We start from the raw sequence: 13,863 nt of genomic DNA, 5'->3' as shown, positions 1-13,863 counted from the left end.
AGTGGCTAAGTGGTCCTTTTTTTTTTTTTTCTCTGAAGTAAACAGACTGATTGCAATTGCTTAATATATTGTCATTGCTACACATAACCAACTTTTAGCGCTTTTGTGGAGTTGTCCGTGCTTCTAAACAGGTCGTGGTCTTTTTGATGAACAACGCTGCAACTACTTATGTTTCTCCTGTTTACTAATGCTAAATTTATTTATTTATTGTGCTAAATGTGAAATGATAGCTGTACTGTACGAATGAATAATTGTAATGCGCATTATTTTAAATTAATTTATGATAGTACTTATATATTTATTACTTTAATAATTTAGTTATACAAAGTCATCCTTGCAGTAATCTAAGAGAGTTGGATATTAGAACTGCATGTTTCTCATAATGAAATCTAGTTAAGTCTTAAAAATATCTCTTGAGATGGAAGATGAATACAGAATATGCTAATAAAAGCTAGTTTTTGTTTGGTGACGACAATGCCCCCATATCCTCTCATATATTGAACACACCGAATAATCTAAATATTTTCCTATAAAATTAGTTTTTAAAAAAAATGGCAAATAATTGCAATTCGGTATGATGATCTGTTTGTGATATTATTAAGGTTTTTTTGTGGATATTTATTCATAAATCCGCGTGGTGTCACTATAGTCCGTTGAATCTCGAACTGTGTACCGGGTCTGGAAGCCCCTCCCGGTTTTATTGGGGAGGAGATTTCACAGGGCTTTGTTTCAGAGAGACTGGACATATAAGACAGTGTACGAAGGCCTCGTGTTTTCTCGTCGCTAAAATGGAATATTGTCTAATACTTCTTTATTCGCATTAATGAACTCGGAATACCGTCTGTTATTTCGTGGATCTTTGCACAGGATTCATTGGATGTAATAATGTTCTCGCCGTACAGAAGGAAATCTATTGTGGCCTGTATTGTTCTCGCTGTTTTAGAGTGTTGTTGGGACGCGGTATCAGGGCAGCTCTCTTATTCTGTTTCAGAGGAGGTGAATCCGGGAACATCAGTGGGAAATATCGCTAAGGATCTAAATCTTAACGTTCAGGAACTGGAGTCGCGCATGTTTCAGATTGTCACGGGATCCAAGAAAAAATATTTCGAGGTAAATCTAAAAACTGGATTTCTTTATGTGAGCGGAAAAATAGACAGAGAGGAGCTTTGTGCCAACGCACCTAAATGTACTCTCAGTGTAGAAGCGGTTATCAACAATCCACTGAAGCTTTATCAAATAGAAATTAATATTTTGGATGTTAATGACAACTCTCCGTCTTTTAGCGAGAAATCACAAACGCTAGAAATTGCGGAGAACACCCTGCCTGGTGTTAGATTTCCTCTCCATCACGCTACAGACGCAGATGTTGGGAAAAATTCAGTAAATACTTACAAGCTTAGTTCGAACGAGTATTTTTCTCTAGCTGTGCACAAAGGAGGAGACCAGAGTGTGTCTGCTGAGTTAGTGCTGCAGAAATCTTTAGATCGAGAGAAACAGCCTGTGATCCAACTCACACTGACCGCTGTAGACGGAGGAACACCCTCTAAAACAGGCACATCTCTTATAATAATTAAAGTTTTAGATATTAATGATAATGCTCCTGTTTTCAGTAAGCTATTGTATAAAACAACCATTATTGAAAATGTAGCTATTGGAACGACAATTGTGGTGTTAAATGCTACAGATCTGGATGAAGGTACTAATAGCGATATTGTTTATTCTATAATTAAAAGAGATCAGAATAAAATCCTGCAGATTTTTGATATTGATCCGAATACTGGTGTTATCACAGTTAAAGGCAATATAGATTTCGAGGAGAACAATGCATTTGAGATCCGCGCACAGGCCAGTGATAAAGGGCAGCCTCCGATGTCCACGCACTGCAAAGTCCTGGTGGAGGTGCTGGATATTAACGACAACGAGCCAGAGATAACTGTGACGTCTCTCCTCAGTACAGTGAAAGAGGACGCCAGTATCGGCACTGCTGTCGCTCTCGTGTCAGTGATTGACAGGGACGGCGGCAAAAACGGTATGGTTAATTGTGTTGTATCTAACAAAGTGCCTTTTAAACTTGAGACGAATTACAAAAATTATTATTCTCTAGTGGTGGATGGACCTCTAGACAGAGAGCGCGTCTGAGTATAACGTGACTATCTCAGCTACTGATGAAGGGACTCCGCCTCTCTCTAGCACCAGTGTCATTACTGTACACGTTTCTGATGTGAATGACAACGCGCCGCGCTTTCCAGAGCCCGTCATTAATGTTTATGTGAAAGAGAACAGTCAGATTGGAGCCGTTATTCATACAGTATCTGCTTTTGATCCTGATGTAGGTGATAATGCTCGGATAACATATTCTCTTCTAGAAAGCTCAAAAAGCGGCCCTGTAACATCCATGATCAACATAAACTCTGATAGTGGAGATATACACAGTTTACAGTCGTTTAACTATGAGGAGACAAAAACGTTTGAGTTCAAAGTTCAGGCCACAGACTCTGGTGTTCCTCCGCTCAGCAGTAACGTGACTGTCAATGTTTTTATCCTGGATGAGAATGACAACAATCCCGGGATTCTCGCGCCCTATTCCGAGCTCGGTTCCGTTAACACAGAGAACATTCCCTATTCTGCTGATGCGGGCTACTTTGTGGCCAAGATCAGGGCTGTAGATGCAGATTCTGGTTACAATGCGCTGCTGTCTTACCACATCTCTGAACCCAGAGGAAACAATCTGTTCCGAATCGGAACCAGCAGCGGGGAGATCAGGACTAAGAGGAGAATGAGTGACAATGACCTGAAAACTCACCCGCTGGTCATTTTGGTTTGTGATAACGGAGAGCCCTCACTGTCAGCGACTGTGTCTATTGATGTTGTGGTTGTTGAAAGCGCAGGTGATGTCAAGACTCCATTCAGACACGCGCCGATAAAGGAGGAGAGTTTCTCGGATTTAAATCTGTATTTGCTGATCGCCATTGTGTGCGTGTCCGTCATCTTTTTCCTGAGTCTCATCAGTTTGATAGCTGTAAAATGCCACAGGACAGACAGCAGTTTGGGCAGGTACAGCGCCCCGATGATCACCACTCACCCTGACGGGAGCTGGTCTTACTCCAAATCTACTCAGCAGTATGACGTGTGTTTTAGCTCCGACACACTGAAGAGTGACGTAGTGGTTTTCCCTGCGCCATTTCCGCCTGCAGATGCAGAACTGATCAGTATTAATGGAGGAGACACTTTTACCAGAACACAAACACTCCCTAATAAAGAAAAGGTAAGACTCGTCTCTTGAAGCGCAGATGTTTGTGTGTAGTTTCAACCCGATCACATGAAAGTGCGTATAAATAGTAAGCTAAATAAAAACAAAAACTCGTGGTATTGATACGCAAAATTTGACTTTATGCTACGCAGAGGGTTGGATATTGTTGTGAGGTAGATGCTTATCATACACTCTAAAATAAATGCTGGGATAAATACAACCCAGCGCTGGGGTAAAATATGGAAGAAGACGAACCCAGCGGTTGGGTTAAACGTTTAACCCAACTTTTAATTGAAAACAACCCAGCATGTGTTCTGTCCAATATTTACCCAGCACTGGGTTTTATTTAACCCAGCATTTTTTAGAGGGTATATACTCGAAAACTGCGTATCATATGCACGCCAACAAATTTCATATGCTCGCGAAAACTGCTTATTATATGCACGCCAAACACGTGCATATCTTATTCATGCCAAAGTCAATTTTTGCGTATCAGTAGCACGAGTTTTTTATTTATTTTTTATTTTTAAATTTAGCTTACTATTACCGGGCTCGTAGTTTTATATAGAATTTTGCATCATGTTTTAGGTTATGGGCTTAATAAACCGAAAGCTCGATTTTTGTACTTGTTTTATTGTGTATATTGTCAACAATATATTGTTATTATTATTTTATCGCGAGAGCATAATTTCGCACGTTATCTATCTATCTATCTATCTATCTATCTATCTATCTATCTATCTATCTATCTATCTATATATATATCTATCTATCTATCTATTTATGTATTTATTTGTTTAACCGTGATCAGCTGAATCTGCTGTTTATTTCGTGATGTTGAAAGTTATTTCAAGAGCGCTATAATGGTTATTATTATTATTGCCATTTTTTCTAAGAATAAACTTTTCCTTAGCAATATGTATTGTATTGCTATGCTTCTATTGGGCTATTATTTAGATTTGATCCATCGTATAGGCCTAACATGTTTTCACAGTATCTTAGATTATCCGATGGCGATCAGTGGCGTCTTATATTTATCAATATCTGGTGGATTGTTTTCTGCGTTATCTTTTCAATATGTTTTGTAAGTTTGATGTCAGAAAATGCTGGGTATTTCCAAGTATTGAGCATGTTTGTCCGCACGGTGTCAGTGGCTACCCATGTAAGTTTTCTTGTAAAGCTCCTCCTTTCGTTGGGCAGGGATCCTCGCCTCGTCAGAGGTCTTTGTTCGAGAGGACAGGGCCGCCTTGGAGTTGCTATCTCGGTGTCTTTGCGAAAGCAGTAAGCCTGTTATGGAATATGTGACTGATATTTTTTGTTTAAAATACAGTTTTACTAACTTGAGGAAATATGGACGTAACAAATCACTGTTGGAGCTTTAAGTGGATTTTTATTGTATTTTTCTTTAATAACTGGAATTATGCAAACGGGCAGATTGTGTATTCTGTGTCGGAGGAGGTGAACACCGGGACCACGGTAGGAAATTTAGCAAAGGATCTAAACTTGAATGTACAAGACCTTGAGAGGAGAGGATTTCAGATCGTCGCGGGTTCAAACAAAAGATATTTTGATCTACATGCAAAGAATGGGATTCTCTTTGTTAGAGAAAGAATAGATCGAGAGGAGCTGTGCGGTAGGAGCTCTAAATGCGCGTTAGAGTTGGAGGCAATTGTTAGTGCTCCGATGAACATATACAGATTCGAGGTAAATATTTTAGATGTTAACGACAATGCACCGATATTTCGCAGCTCAAAATTGTATCTTAATATTTCTGAGCAGACATATCCCGGGCAGAGATTTACATTACCAAGTGCATTCGATCTCGATGCTGGAGTTAATTCGATAAAAAGCTATAAGCTGAGTCCGAATGAGCACTTTTCTTTGGATGTGCAAAACGGAGGAGATCAGAGTCTATCTGCTGAATTAGTGCTGCAGAAAGCTTTAGATCGAGAGAAACAGCCTGCAATCCAGCTCACACTGACCGCTGTAGACGGAGGAAAGCCTCCGAAATCTGGTACGACACAGATAATAGTTAATGTAGTAGATGTGAACGATAATATTCCTGTGTTCGACAAGCCACTTTATAAAGTGCGGATACCAGAAAATTCACCGCCTGGTGCTTCCGTGATCACAGTGAATGCAAAAGATGCAGACGAGGGTCTGAATGGTGAAGTCATATACTCCTTTATAAATCATGATAATGATAACAGTGTAAATGCTTTCTCTATAAGTCCAGTTACTGGTGAGATAACCATAAAGGGTCCTATAGATTATGAAGAAACGGCTGCAATTGAGATTCGTATTCAGGCCGAGGATAAAGGTTCAAATCCACGAGCATCACATTGTAAGGTCTTAGTCGAAGTAATTGACGTAAATGATAACGTACCAGAAATAAGCGTAATGTCTTTGGTTAATGAAGTGAGAGAGGATTCGTCTCCAGGTACAATGGTGGGATTAATCACAGTAAAAGATGGCGACGCTGGTAAAAATGGTGTTGTGCAGCTCAAAATAAAGGACTCGGTGCAATTTAGCTTAGAGAATACTTACAAAAACAGATATTCGTTAATGGTTAACGGTCCGCTGGACAGAGAGCGTGCATTCGAGCATAACGTGACTATCTCCGCTACTGATGAAGGGACTCCGCCTCTCTCTAGCACCAGTGTCATTACTGTACACGTTTCTGATGTGAATGATAACGCGCCGCGCTTTCCAGAGCCCGTCATTAATGTTTATGTGAAAGAGAACAGTCAGATTGGAGCCGTTATTCATACAGTATCTGCTTTTGATCCTGATGTAGGTGATAATGCTCGGATAACATATTCTCTTCTAGAAAGCTCAAAAAGCGGCCCTGTAACATCCATGATCAACATAAACTCTGATAGTGGAGATATACACAGTTTACAGTCGTTTAACTATGAGGAGACAAAAACGTTTGAGTTCAAAGTTCAGGCCACAGACTCTGGTGTTCCTCCGCTCAGCAGTAACGTGACTGTCAATGTTTTTATCCTGGATGAGAATGACAACAATCCCGGGATTCTCGCGCCCTATTCCGAGCTCGGTTCCGTTAACACAGAGAACATTCCCTATTCTGCTGATGCGGGCTACTTTGTGGCCAAGATCAGGGCTGTAGATGCAGATTCTGGGTACAATGCGCTGCTGTCTTACCACATCTCTGAACCCAAAGGAAACAATCTGTTCCGAATCGGAACCAGCAGCGGGGAGATCAGGACTAAGAGGAGAATGAGTGACAATGACCTGAAAACTCACCCGCTGGTCATTTTGGTTTGTGATAACGGAGAGCCCTCACTGTCAGCGACTGTGTCTATTGATGTTGTGGTTGTTGAAAGCGCAGGTGATGTCAAGACTCCATTCAGACACGCGCCGATAAAGGAGGAGAGTTTCTCGGATTTAAATCTGTATTTGCTGATCGCCATTGTGTGCGTGTCCGTCATCTTTTTCCTGAGCCTCATCAGTTTGATAGCTGTAAAATGCCACAGGACAGACAGCAGTTTGGGCAGGTACAGCGCCCCGATGATCACCACTCACCCTGACGGGAGCTGGTCTTACTCCAAATCTACTCAGCAGTATGACGTGTGTTTTAGCTCCGACACACTGAAGAGTGACGTAGTGGTTTTCCCTGCGCCATTTCCGCCTGCAGATGCAGAACTGATCAGTATTAATGGAGGAGACACTTTTACCAGAACACAAACACTTCCCAATAAAGAAAAGGTAAGATATTTAAATTAAAAGCGAGGGAAACACATTATTTTCGTTGTTGTGGTTCAGAGCTGCTTTTTTGTTTTCTTGCATTCTTCTTGCTGTATAAATATAAATATACTGAGGGGAAATTAATTATGAACCATTGCACTTTTTTATTATTATTTCTGTTGCTTATAGGTTTAAAAGGCATTTTTTCGTCTTTTGCACTGACGCATTGTCCGTGGTGCTGAAAACGCTGATGTCAAAAAGACATTTAAAACCTCTGTTAAATTGTTGGCAATTACTAGGTTACTTGTTGGTCTTTGATCCTCATTTACATTCACAATATGAGCTACATTTTTTAATTTTCATTTGGTGTCTGCCCCGTCTTGTCCCCTTAAAGGTTGTACTGTCCATGGTGCTGATAGCGTTGACCATAACTAACATAACGATAATGTATTTTACACCGATTGCTTGATTTATTTGATAGTGTTAATTGTTACTTTTGTGCAGTAATTTCGCTTTGCCTGTTTTTAATTGCAGTATGTAGCCTAAAGTACATGAGCGATTGTGTTTTTTTGTTTTGTTTTGTTTTTAAATTCAGGTGACACTGATTTCCCATGAATAAATATTAGTTTAGTAATCGGATATAAATTAATTAATTCATTATTATTATTATTAATTTATTTTTACAGTTATTTGTTTTCTTCACCCTCCAGTTTACTGGTTTATTATTTCTGCATTTTTGGACGTTGGAATGTTTATAAAAATTCCATTGCACTTCAAACTTATTCAATATATAATTTTCTGTTCCATACTACTTATGTATATCCACAAGGTGTCATCAGCGACCTGCGCTAAAATTATCTATTTTATTTATTCTCTGCGAGACTCCTCCCTGTTTTGGGGCAGGGCGTTTGGGCTGGAGCAGTGCTTTGTTCGTGAGAAGCCACAACAGAGATTTTCTGAATCTCAGAGCAGACCGTGGTTTATTTTACTACAACTGTGTACGGATGTTTTTAGTTTTCTTGCGGATGTGATGCTGACGGATCATGGCGAATTCACTAAAGGAACGAAATATATTGTGGATATATGTGATTGCATTTCATTTCCTTCCGAGGATGTCTACCGGGCAGATTGTGTATTCTGTGTTGGAGGAGGCCAGTCCGGGGACTACAGTTGGCAATATAGTAAAAGATTTAAACCTTAATTTGCAAGAACTGGAAAACCGTGGATTTCAGATCGCTTCTGGACCCAACAAAAGGTATTTCGATGTAAATAGGAAAACGGGAATACTTCAAATTATATACAAAGTAGACAGAGAGGAGCAATGTGGACGTAGCTTAAAATGTACTTTAGAATTGGAGGCCATTGTTAATTCGCCATTGAACATGTACCGATTTGAAGTAAATGTGTTGGATATAAACGACAATTCTCCCACATTTCACTCTTCATCGTTACAATTAAATGTATCTGAAGCGGCATTTATAGGGGAAAGGTATGCATTACCAAATGCTTTTGACGTGGATGTGGGCAGTAATTCGGTAAAGAGCTACAAACTGAGTCCAAATGAGCATTTTTCTCTGGATGTTCAGAGCGGAGGAGAACAGAGTGTGTCTGCTGAATTAGTGCTGCAGAAAGCTTTAGATCGAGAGAAACAGCCGGTGATCCAGCTCACACTGACCGCTGTAGACGGAGGAAAACCTCCAAGATCAGGAACAATAAATATAATTGTTAATATCATAGATGTGAACGATAATATTCCTGTTTTCACAAAGTCACTTTACAAAACACGAATTCCAGAAAATGTCCCCATTGGAACTTCCGTTATCACTGTAAACGCGAGAGATGCAGACGTTGGTCTAAACGGAGAAATTGTCTATTCTTTTATTAAACATGTTAATGATAGAAATATCGAGTCATTCGCAATCGATCAAATATCTGGTGAAATAACAGTTCATGGTAAATTAGACCACGAGTCAAACAATGCTATAGAAATTCGGGTTCAAGCGAGAGACAAAGGCTCGACACCAAGAGCAGCTCATTGTAAAGTATTGGTCGAAATATTGGACGTTAACGACAATATTCCTGAAATATCTGTAACCTCTCTTGTTAATGTTGTGAAGGAGGGTTCACCAAAGGGGACAATGGTCGGTCTGATTACAGTAAAAGATGAAGATTCTGGCGAAAATGGATCTGTGAATCTGAAAATAATTGACCCGCTTCCGTTTGTATTACAAAACACTTATAAGAATAAATATTCTCTGGTTGTAGACGGTCCGCTGGACAGAGAGCGCGCGTCTGAGTATAACGTGACTATCTCAGCTACTGATGAAGGGACTCCGCCTCTCTCTAGCACCAGTGTCATTACTGTACACGTTTCTGATGTGAATGATAACGCGCCGCGCTTTCCAGAGCCCGTCATTAATGTTTATGTGAAAGAGAACAGTCAGATTGGAGCCGTTATTCATACAGTATCTGCTTTTGATCCTGATGTAGGTGATAATGCTCGGATAACATATTCTTTACTAGAAAGTTCGAAAAGCGGCCCAGTAACATCCATGATCAACATAAACTCTGATAGTGGAGATATAAACAGTTTACATTCCTTTAATTATGAGGAGATAAAAACGTTTGAGTTCAAAGTTCAGGCCACAGACTCTGGTGTTCCTCCGCTCAGCAGTAACGTGACTGTCAATGTTTTTATCCTGGATGAAAATGACAACAATCCCGGGATTCTCGCGCCCTATTCCGAGCTCGGTTCCGTTAACACAGAGAACATTCCCTATTCTGCTGATGCGGGCTACTTTGTGGCCAAGATCAGGGCTGTAGATGCAGATTCTGGTTACAATGCGCTGCTGTCTTACCACATCTCTGAACCCAAAGGAAACAATCTGTTCCGAATCGGAACCAGCAGCGGGGAGATCAGGACTAAGAGGAGAATGAGTGACAATGACCTGAAAACTCACCCGCTGGTCATTTTGGTTTGTGATAACGGAGAGCCCTCACTGTCAGCGACTGTGTCTATTGATGTTGTGGTTGTTGAAAGCGCAGGTGATGTCAAGACTCCATTCAGACACGCGCCGATAAAGGAGGAGAGTTTCTCGGATTTAAATCTGTATTTGCTGATCGCCATTGTGTGCGTGTCCGTCATCTTTTTCCTGAGTCTCATCAGTTTGATAGCTGTAAAATGCCACAGGACAGACAGCAGTTTGGGCAGGTACAGCGCCCCGATGATCACCACTCACCCTGACGGGAGCTGGTCTTACTCCAAATCTACTCAGCAGTATGACGTGTGTTTTAACTCAGACACACTGAAGAGTGACGTAGTGGTTTTCCCTGCGCCATTTCCGCCTGCAGATGCAGAACTGATCAGTATTAACGGAGGAGACACTTTTACCAGAACACAAACACTTCCCAATAAAGAAAAGGTAAGAGATTTTTACTGAAAGTGAGGAAAACACATTATTCTCTTAGAATGTAGAATAGAAGTTCTGTTGTGTTTTGCGCTAATGCCCTCTGTCCGTGGTGCTGAAACGCAAATATCAAAATCCACTGTTCTTTCATCCTATATTGCCATGTATAAATTGAATAAATTGTGGCGAGTTTAGTCTTTGCTTCGTTTCGAGCTACATATGTAACTGCTTACCTGTCTATTGTTTTGGTCATGTATTGTTTTGCTTGTTGTTACGAAATATTGTAATTATTCCTTAAGAGTGCATATATAGTATTTTATTTATATATATATATATATATATATATATATATATATATATATATAATTTTTTTTCTTTTTCTTTTTTTTGCACAGTGGACATTGCATTGGATTACAGTGTGTTTATTCTTCATGTGTATTTTGAGCTGTATGAGGTACTGAACATCTGGCGCCCAAACATCAAGAAAGCAGATTTAGTCACCTTCGATCACAAGGCCTCATTTTTTCTTTTATTATTTATTATTTTTCATTATTTATATGATGCAATACAGAACAAACACACACACAAAAATAAATAAATAGGAACGATAGAAAAACCAATAATTTGGCACGTTTGGTATAGAATTTTTAATACAATGAATCTTAATTTTCCCTGATTTTAATTTTACTTAAGTGCAGAGTGAATTGACAAAACTTACAAACATAAAACGGTATACAATTAAGTGTGTGTGTGTGTGTGTGTTTCAATGATTCACTAATTACTTTGTTCAATAATACAAGTAAATAGTTTGAAATTCGTCTATTGTGATTGTAAAGACATTGGGTCCCTTTTAGTTGAATTATCTAAGCATCTATTTGTCCGCGCGGTGTCGTTAGAGACCGGGATTTTATTTTACCACAGCTATGAAAAGCTCCTCCTCAGTAAGGGAGGGTTCAATTCATCACGTGGGGCTTTTGTTCGTGAAAGGCCACATTACTGTCTCTGTTATTGCATGAGCTGTGAGGAGTAACGGCGTTGTTTGGTTATATTACCGAATGGATGAGACTGATTTATTGAATGAATTATGAAAATGTCGAAACACGGATGGTGGATGTATTTTATTGCAACGTTCTCAATTTGGAATATTACCGACGGGCAGATTGTGTATTCGGTATCAGAGGAGGCTGATCCGGGAACCACGGTGGGAAATATAGCGAAGGATTTGAACCTAAATCTTCAAGAATTAGAACATCGTGGGTTTCAGATCGTTGCAGGCCTAAACAAAAGGTATTTCAGTGTTAATTTAAAAAGCGGTGTTCTTCTCGTCAAAGAGAGAATAGACAGGGAACAGTTATGCGGAAGGAGCAGCAAATGCTCTCTGGAGTTAGAAGCTATTGTTAACTCCCCCTTAAACATGTATCGACTGGAGGTGAATGTTTTAGACATAAACGATAATATTCCTACTTTTAAGTCACCAAAGACAGAACTAAATATTGTAGAATCAGCCTTCCCGGGTGAGAGATTTACATTACCAAGTGCGTTTGACGCGGATGTGGGCAGTAATTCGGTGAAGAGCTACAAGCTCAGTCCGAATGAACATTTTTCTCTGGATGTTCAGAGCGGAGGAGAACAGAGTGTGTCTGCTGAATTAGTGCTGCAGAAAGCTTTAGACCGAGAGAAACAGCCTGTTATCCAGCTCGTACTGACCGCTATAGATGGAGGAAAACCTCCAAAATCAGGAACATCGCAAATTATTATAAATGTTGAGGATGTGAATGATAATATTCCTGTATTTAGTAAATCTCTTTACAAAACAAGAATTATGGAAAATGCGCCCCCCGGCACCTCTGTTGTCACGGTCCATGCTAGTGACGCTGACGAGGGTTTAAATGGAGAAATATTGTATTCTTTTATAAGCCATGACGATGACAGTATAGTGAACGCCTTTACCATTGATTCTGTCAGTGGCGTAATCTCAGTTAAAGGGAATATTGATTACGAAGCAAACAATGCTGTAGAAATTCGTGTCCAAGCAAATGATAAAGGCCAGAAACCAAGGGCTGCTCATTGTAAAGTTTTAGTTGAAATTGTTGATGTTAATGATAATGTACCTGAAATTTCTGTAACATCTCTTGCTGAAACAGTGAGAGAGGACGCTGCTGCTGGTACAATGGTGGGATTGATCACCGTGAAAGACGAAGATGCTGGAAAAAACGGTGCAGTTGTTCTTAAGATATGCGATTCTGCACCTTTTCGTATACAGAATACTTATAAGAATAAATATTCTCTGGTAGTAGACGGTCCTCTGGACAGAGAGCGCGCGGCTGAGCATAACGTGACTATCTCAGCTACTGATGAAGGGACTCCGCCTCTCTCTAGCACCAGTGTCATTACTGTACACGTTTCTGATGTGAATGACAACGCGCCGCGCTTTCCAGATCCCGTCATTAATGTTTATGTGAAAGAGAACAGTCAGATTGGAGCCGTTATTCATACAGTATCTGCTTTTGATCCTGATGTAGGTGATAATGCTCGGATAACATATTATTTACTAGAAAGCTCGAAAAGCGGCCCTGTAACATCCATGATCAACATAAACTCTGATAGTGGAGATATGCACAGTTTACAGTCGTTTAACTATGAGGAGATCAAAACGTTTGAGTTCAAAGTTCAGGCCACAGACTCTGGTGTTCCTCCGCTCAGCAGTAACGTGACTGTCAATGTTTTTATCCTGGATGAGAATGACAACAATCCCGGGATTCTCGCGCCCTATTCCGAGCTCGGTTCCGTTAACACAGAGAACATTCCCTATTCTGCTGATGCGGGTTACTTTGTGGCCAAGATCAGGGCTGTAGATGCAGATTCTGGTTACAATGCGCTGCTGTCTTACCACATCTCTGAACCCAAAGGAAACAATCTGTTCCGAATCGGAACCAGCAGCGGGGAGATCAGGACTAAGAGGAGAATGAGTGACAATGACCTGAAAACTCACCCGCTGGTCATTTTGGTTTGTGATAACGGAGAGCCCTCACTGTCAGCGACTGTGTCTATTGATGTTGTGGTTGTTGAAAGCGCAGGTGATGTCAAGACTCCATTCAGACACGCGCCGATAAAGGAGGAGAGTTTCTCGGATTTAAATCTGTATTTGCTGATCGCCATTGTGTGCGTGTCCGTCATCTTTTCCTGAGTCTCATCAGTTTGATAGCTGTAAAATGCCACAGGACAGACAGCAGTTTGGGCAGGTACAGCGCCCCAATGATCACCACTCACCCTGACGGGAGCTGGTCTTACTCCAAATCTACTCAGCAGTATGACGTGTGTTTTAACTCGGACACACTGAAGAGTGACGTAGTGGTTTTCCCTGCGCCATTTCCGCCTGCAGATGCAGAACTGATCAGTATTAATGGAGGAGACACTTTTACCAGAACACAAACACTTCCCAATAAAGAAAAGGTAGGAGATTTTTATTAAAAGTGCTGAAAACGTATTTTGTTCTCT

The 13,863-nt window shown here is 40.4% G+C and overlaps 3 protein-coding genes and 1 pseudogene across 4 annotated transcripts in view; all 4 read left to right on the top strand.

Moving 5' to 3' along the window:
* The window catches only part of LOC131553663 (protocadherin alpha-C2-like), a 120,902-nt gene that overhangs the window by 50,820 nt on the left and 56,219 nt on the right, over window positions 1-13,863 (top strand). Inside the window, exon 1 of one of the 2 annotated variants that reach the window (XM_058798488.1) lies at window positions 8,002-10,380. The exons of the other annotated variant lie outside the window; for it this stretch is intronic. Coding sequence (XP_058654471.1) covers window positions 8,002-10,380 — 2,379 coding nt within the window. Of the gene's footprint in view, window positions 1-8,001; window positions 10,381-13,863 lie in introns of those variants that run through there. 2 annotated transcript variants of the gene reach the window in all.
* On the top strand, window positions 886-3,283 carry LOC131553930 (protocadherin alpha-3-like; annotated as a pseudogene).
* On the top strand, window positions 4,350-6,999 carry LOC131553671 (protocadherin alpha-3-like). The gene has a single exon (XM_058798506.1). It carries the CDS (start codon window positions 4,601-4,603, stop codon window positions 6,995-6,997), a length of 2,397 nt encoding a protein of 798 aa, XP_058654489.1. The 5' UTR covers window positions 4,350-4,600; the 3' UTR covers window positions 6,998-6,999.
* On the top strand, window positions 11,290-13,612 carry LOC131553679 (protocadherin alpha-3-like). The gene has a single exon (XM_058798512.1). It carries the CDS (start codon window positions 11,450-11,452, stop codon window positions 13,550-13,552), a length of 2,103 nt encoding a protein of 700 aa, XP_058654495.1. The 5' UTR covers window positions 11,290-11,449; the 3' UTR covers window positions 13,553-13,612.

This window comes from Onychostoma macrolepis, chromosome 14 (assembly GCF_012432095.1).
Source record: "Onychostoma macrolepis isolate SWU-2019 chromosome 14, ASM1243209v1, whole genome shotgun sequence".
NCBI classification, from domain to species: Eukaryota; Metazoa; Chordata; class Actinopteri; order Cypriniformes; family Cyprinidae; genus Onychostoma; species Onychostoma macrolepis.
This window is presented reverse-complemented; position numbering and strand designations above follow the sequence as displayed.

Excerpts from the sequence above, each read along its gene's own strand:
- LOC131553671 (XM_058798506.1), top strand. The coding sequence starts at position 4,601 with ATGGACGTAACAAATCACTGTTGGAGCTTTAAGTGGATTTTTATTGTA.
- LOC131553679 (XM_058798512.1), top strand. The coding sequence starts at position 11,450 with ATGAAAATGTCGAAACACGGATGGTGGATGTATTTTATTGCAACGTTC.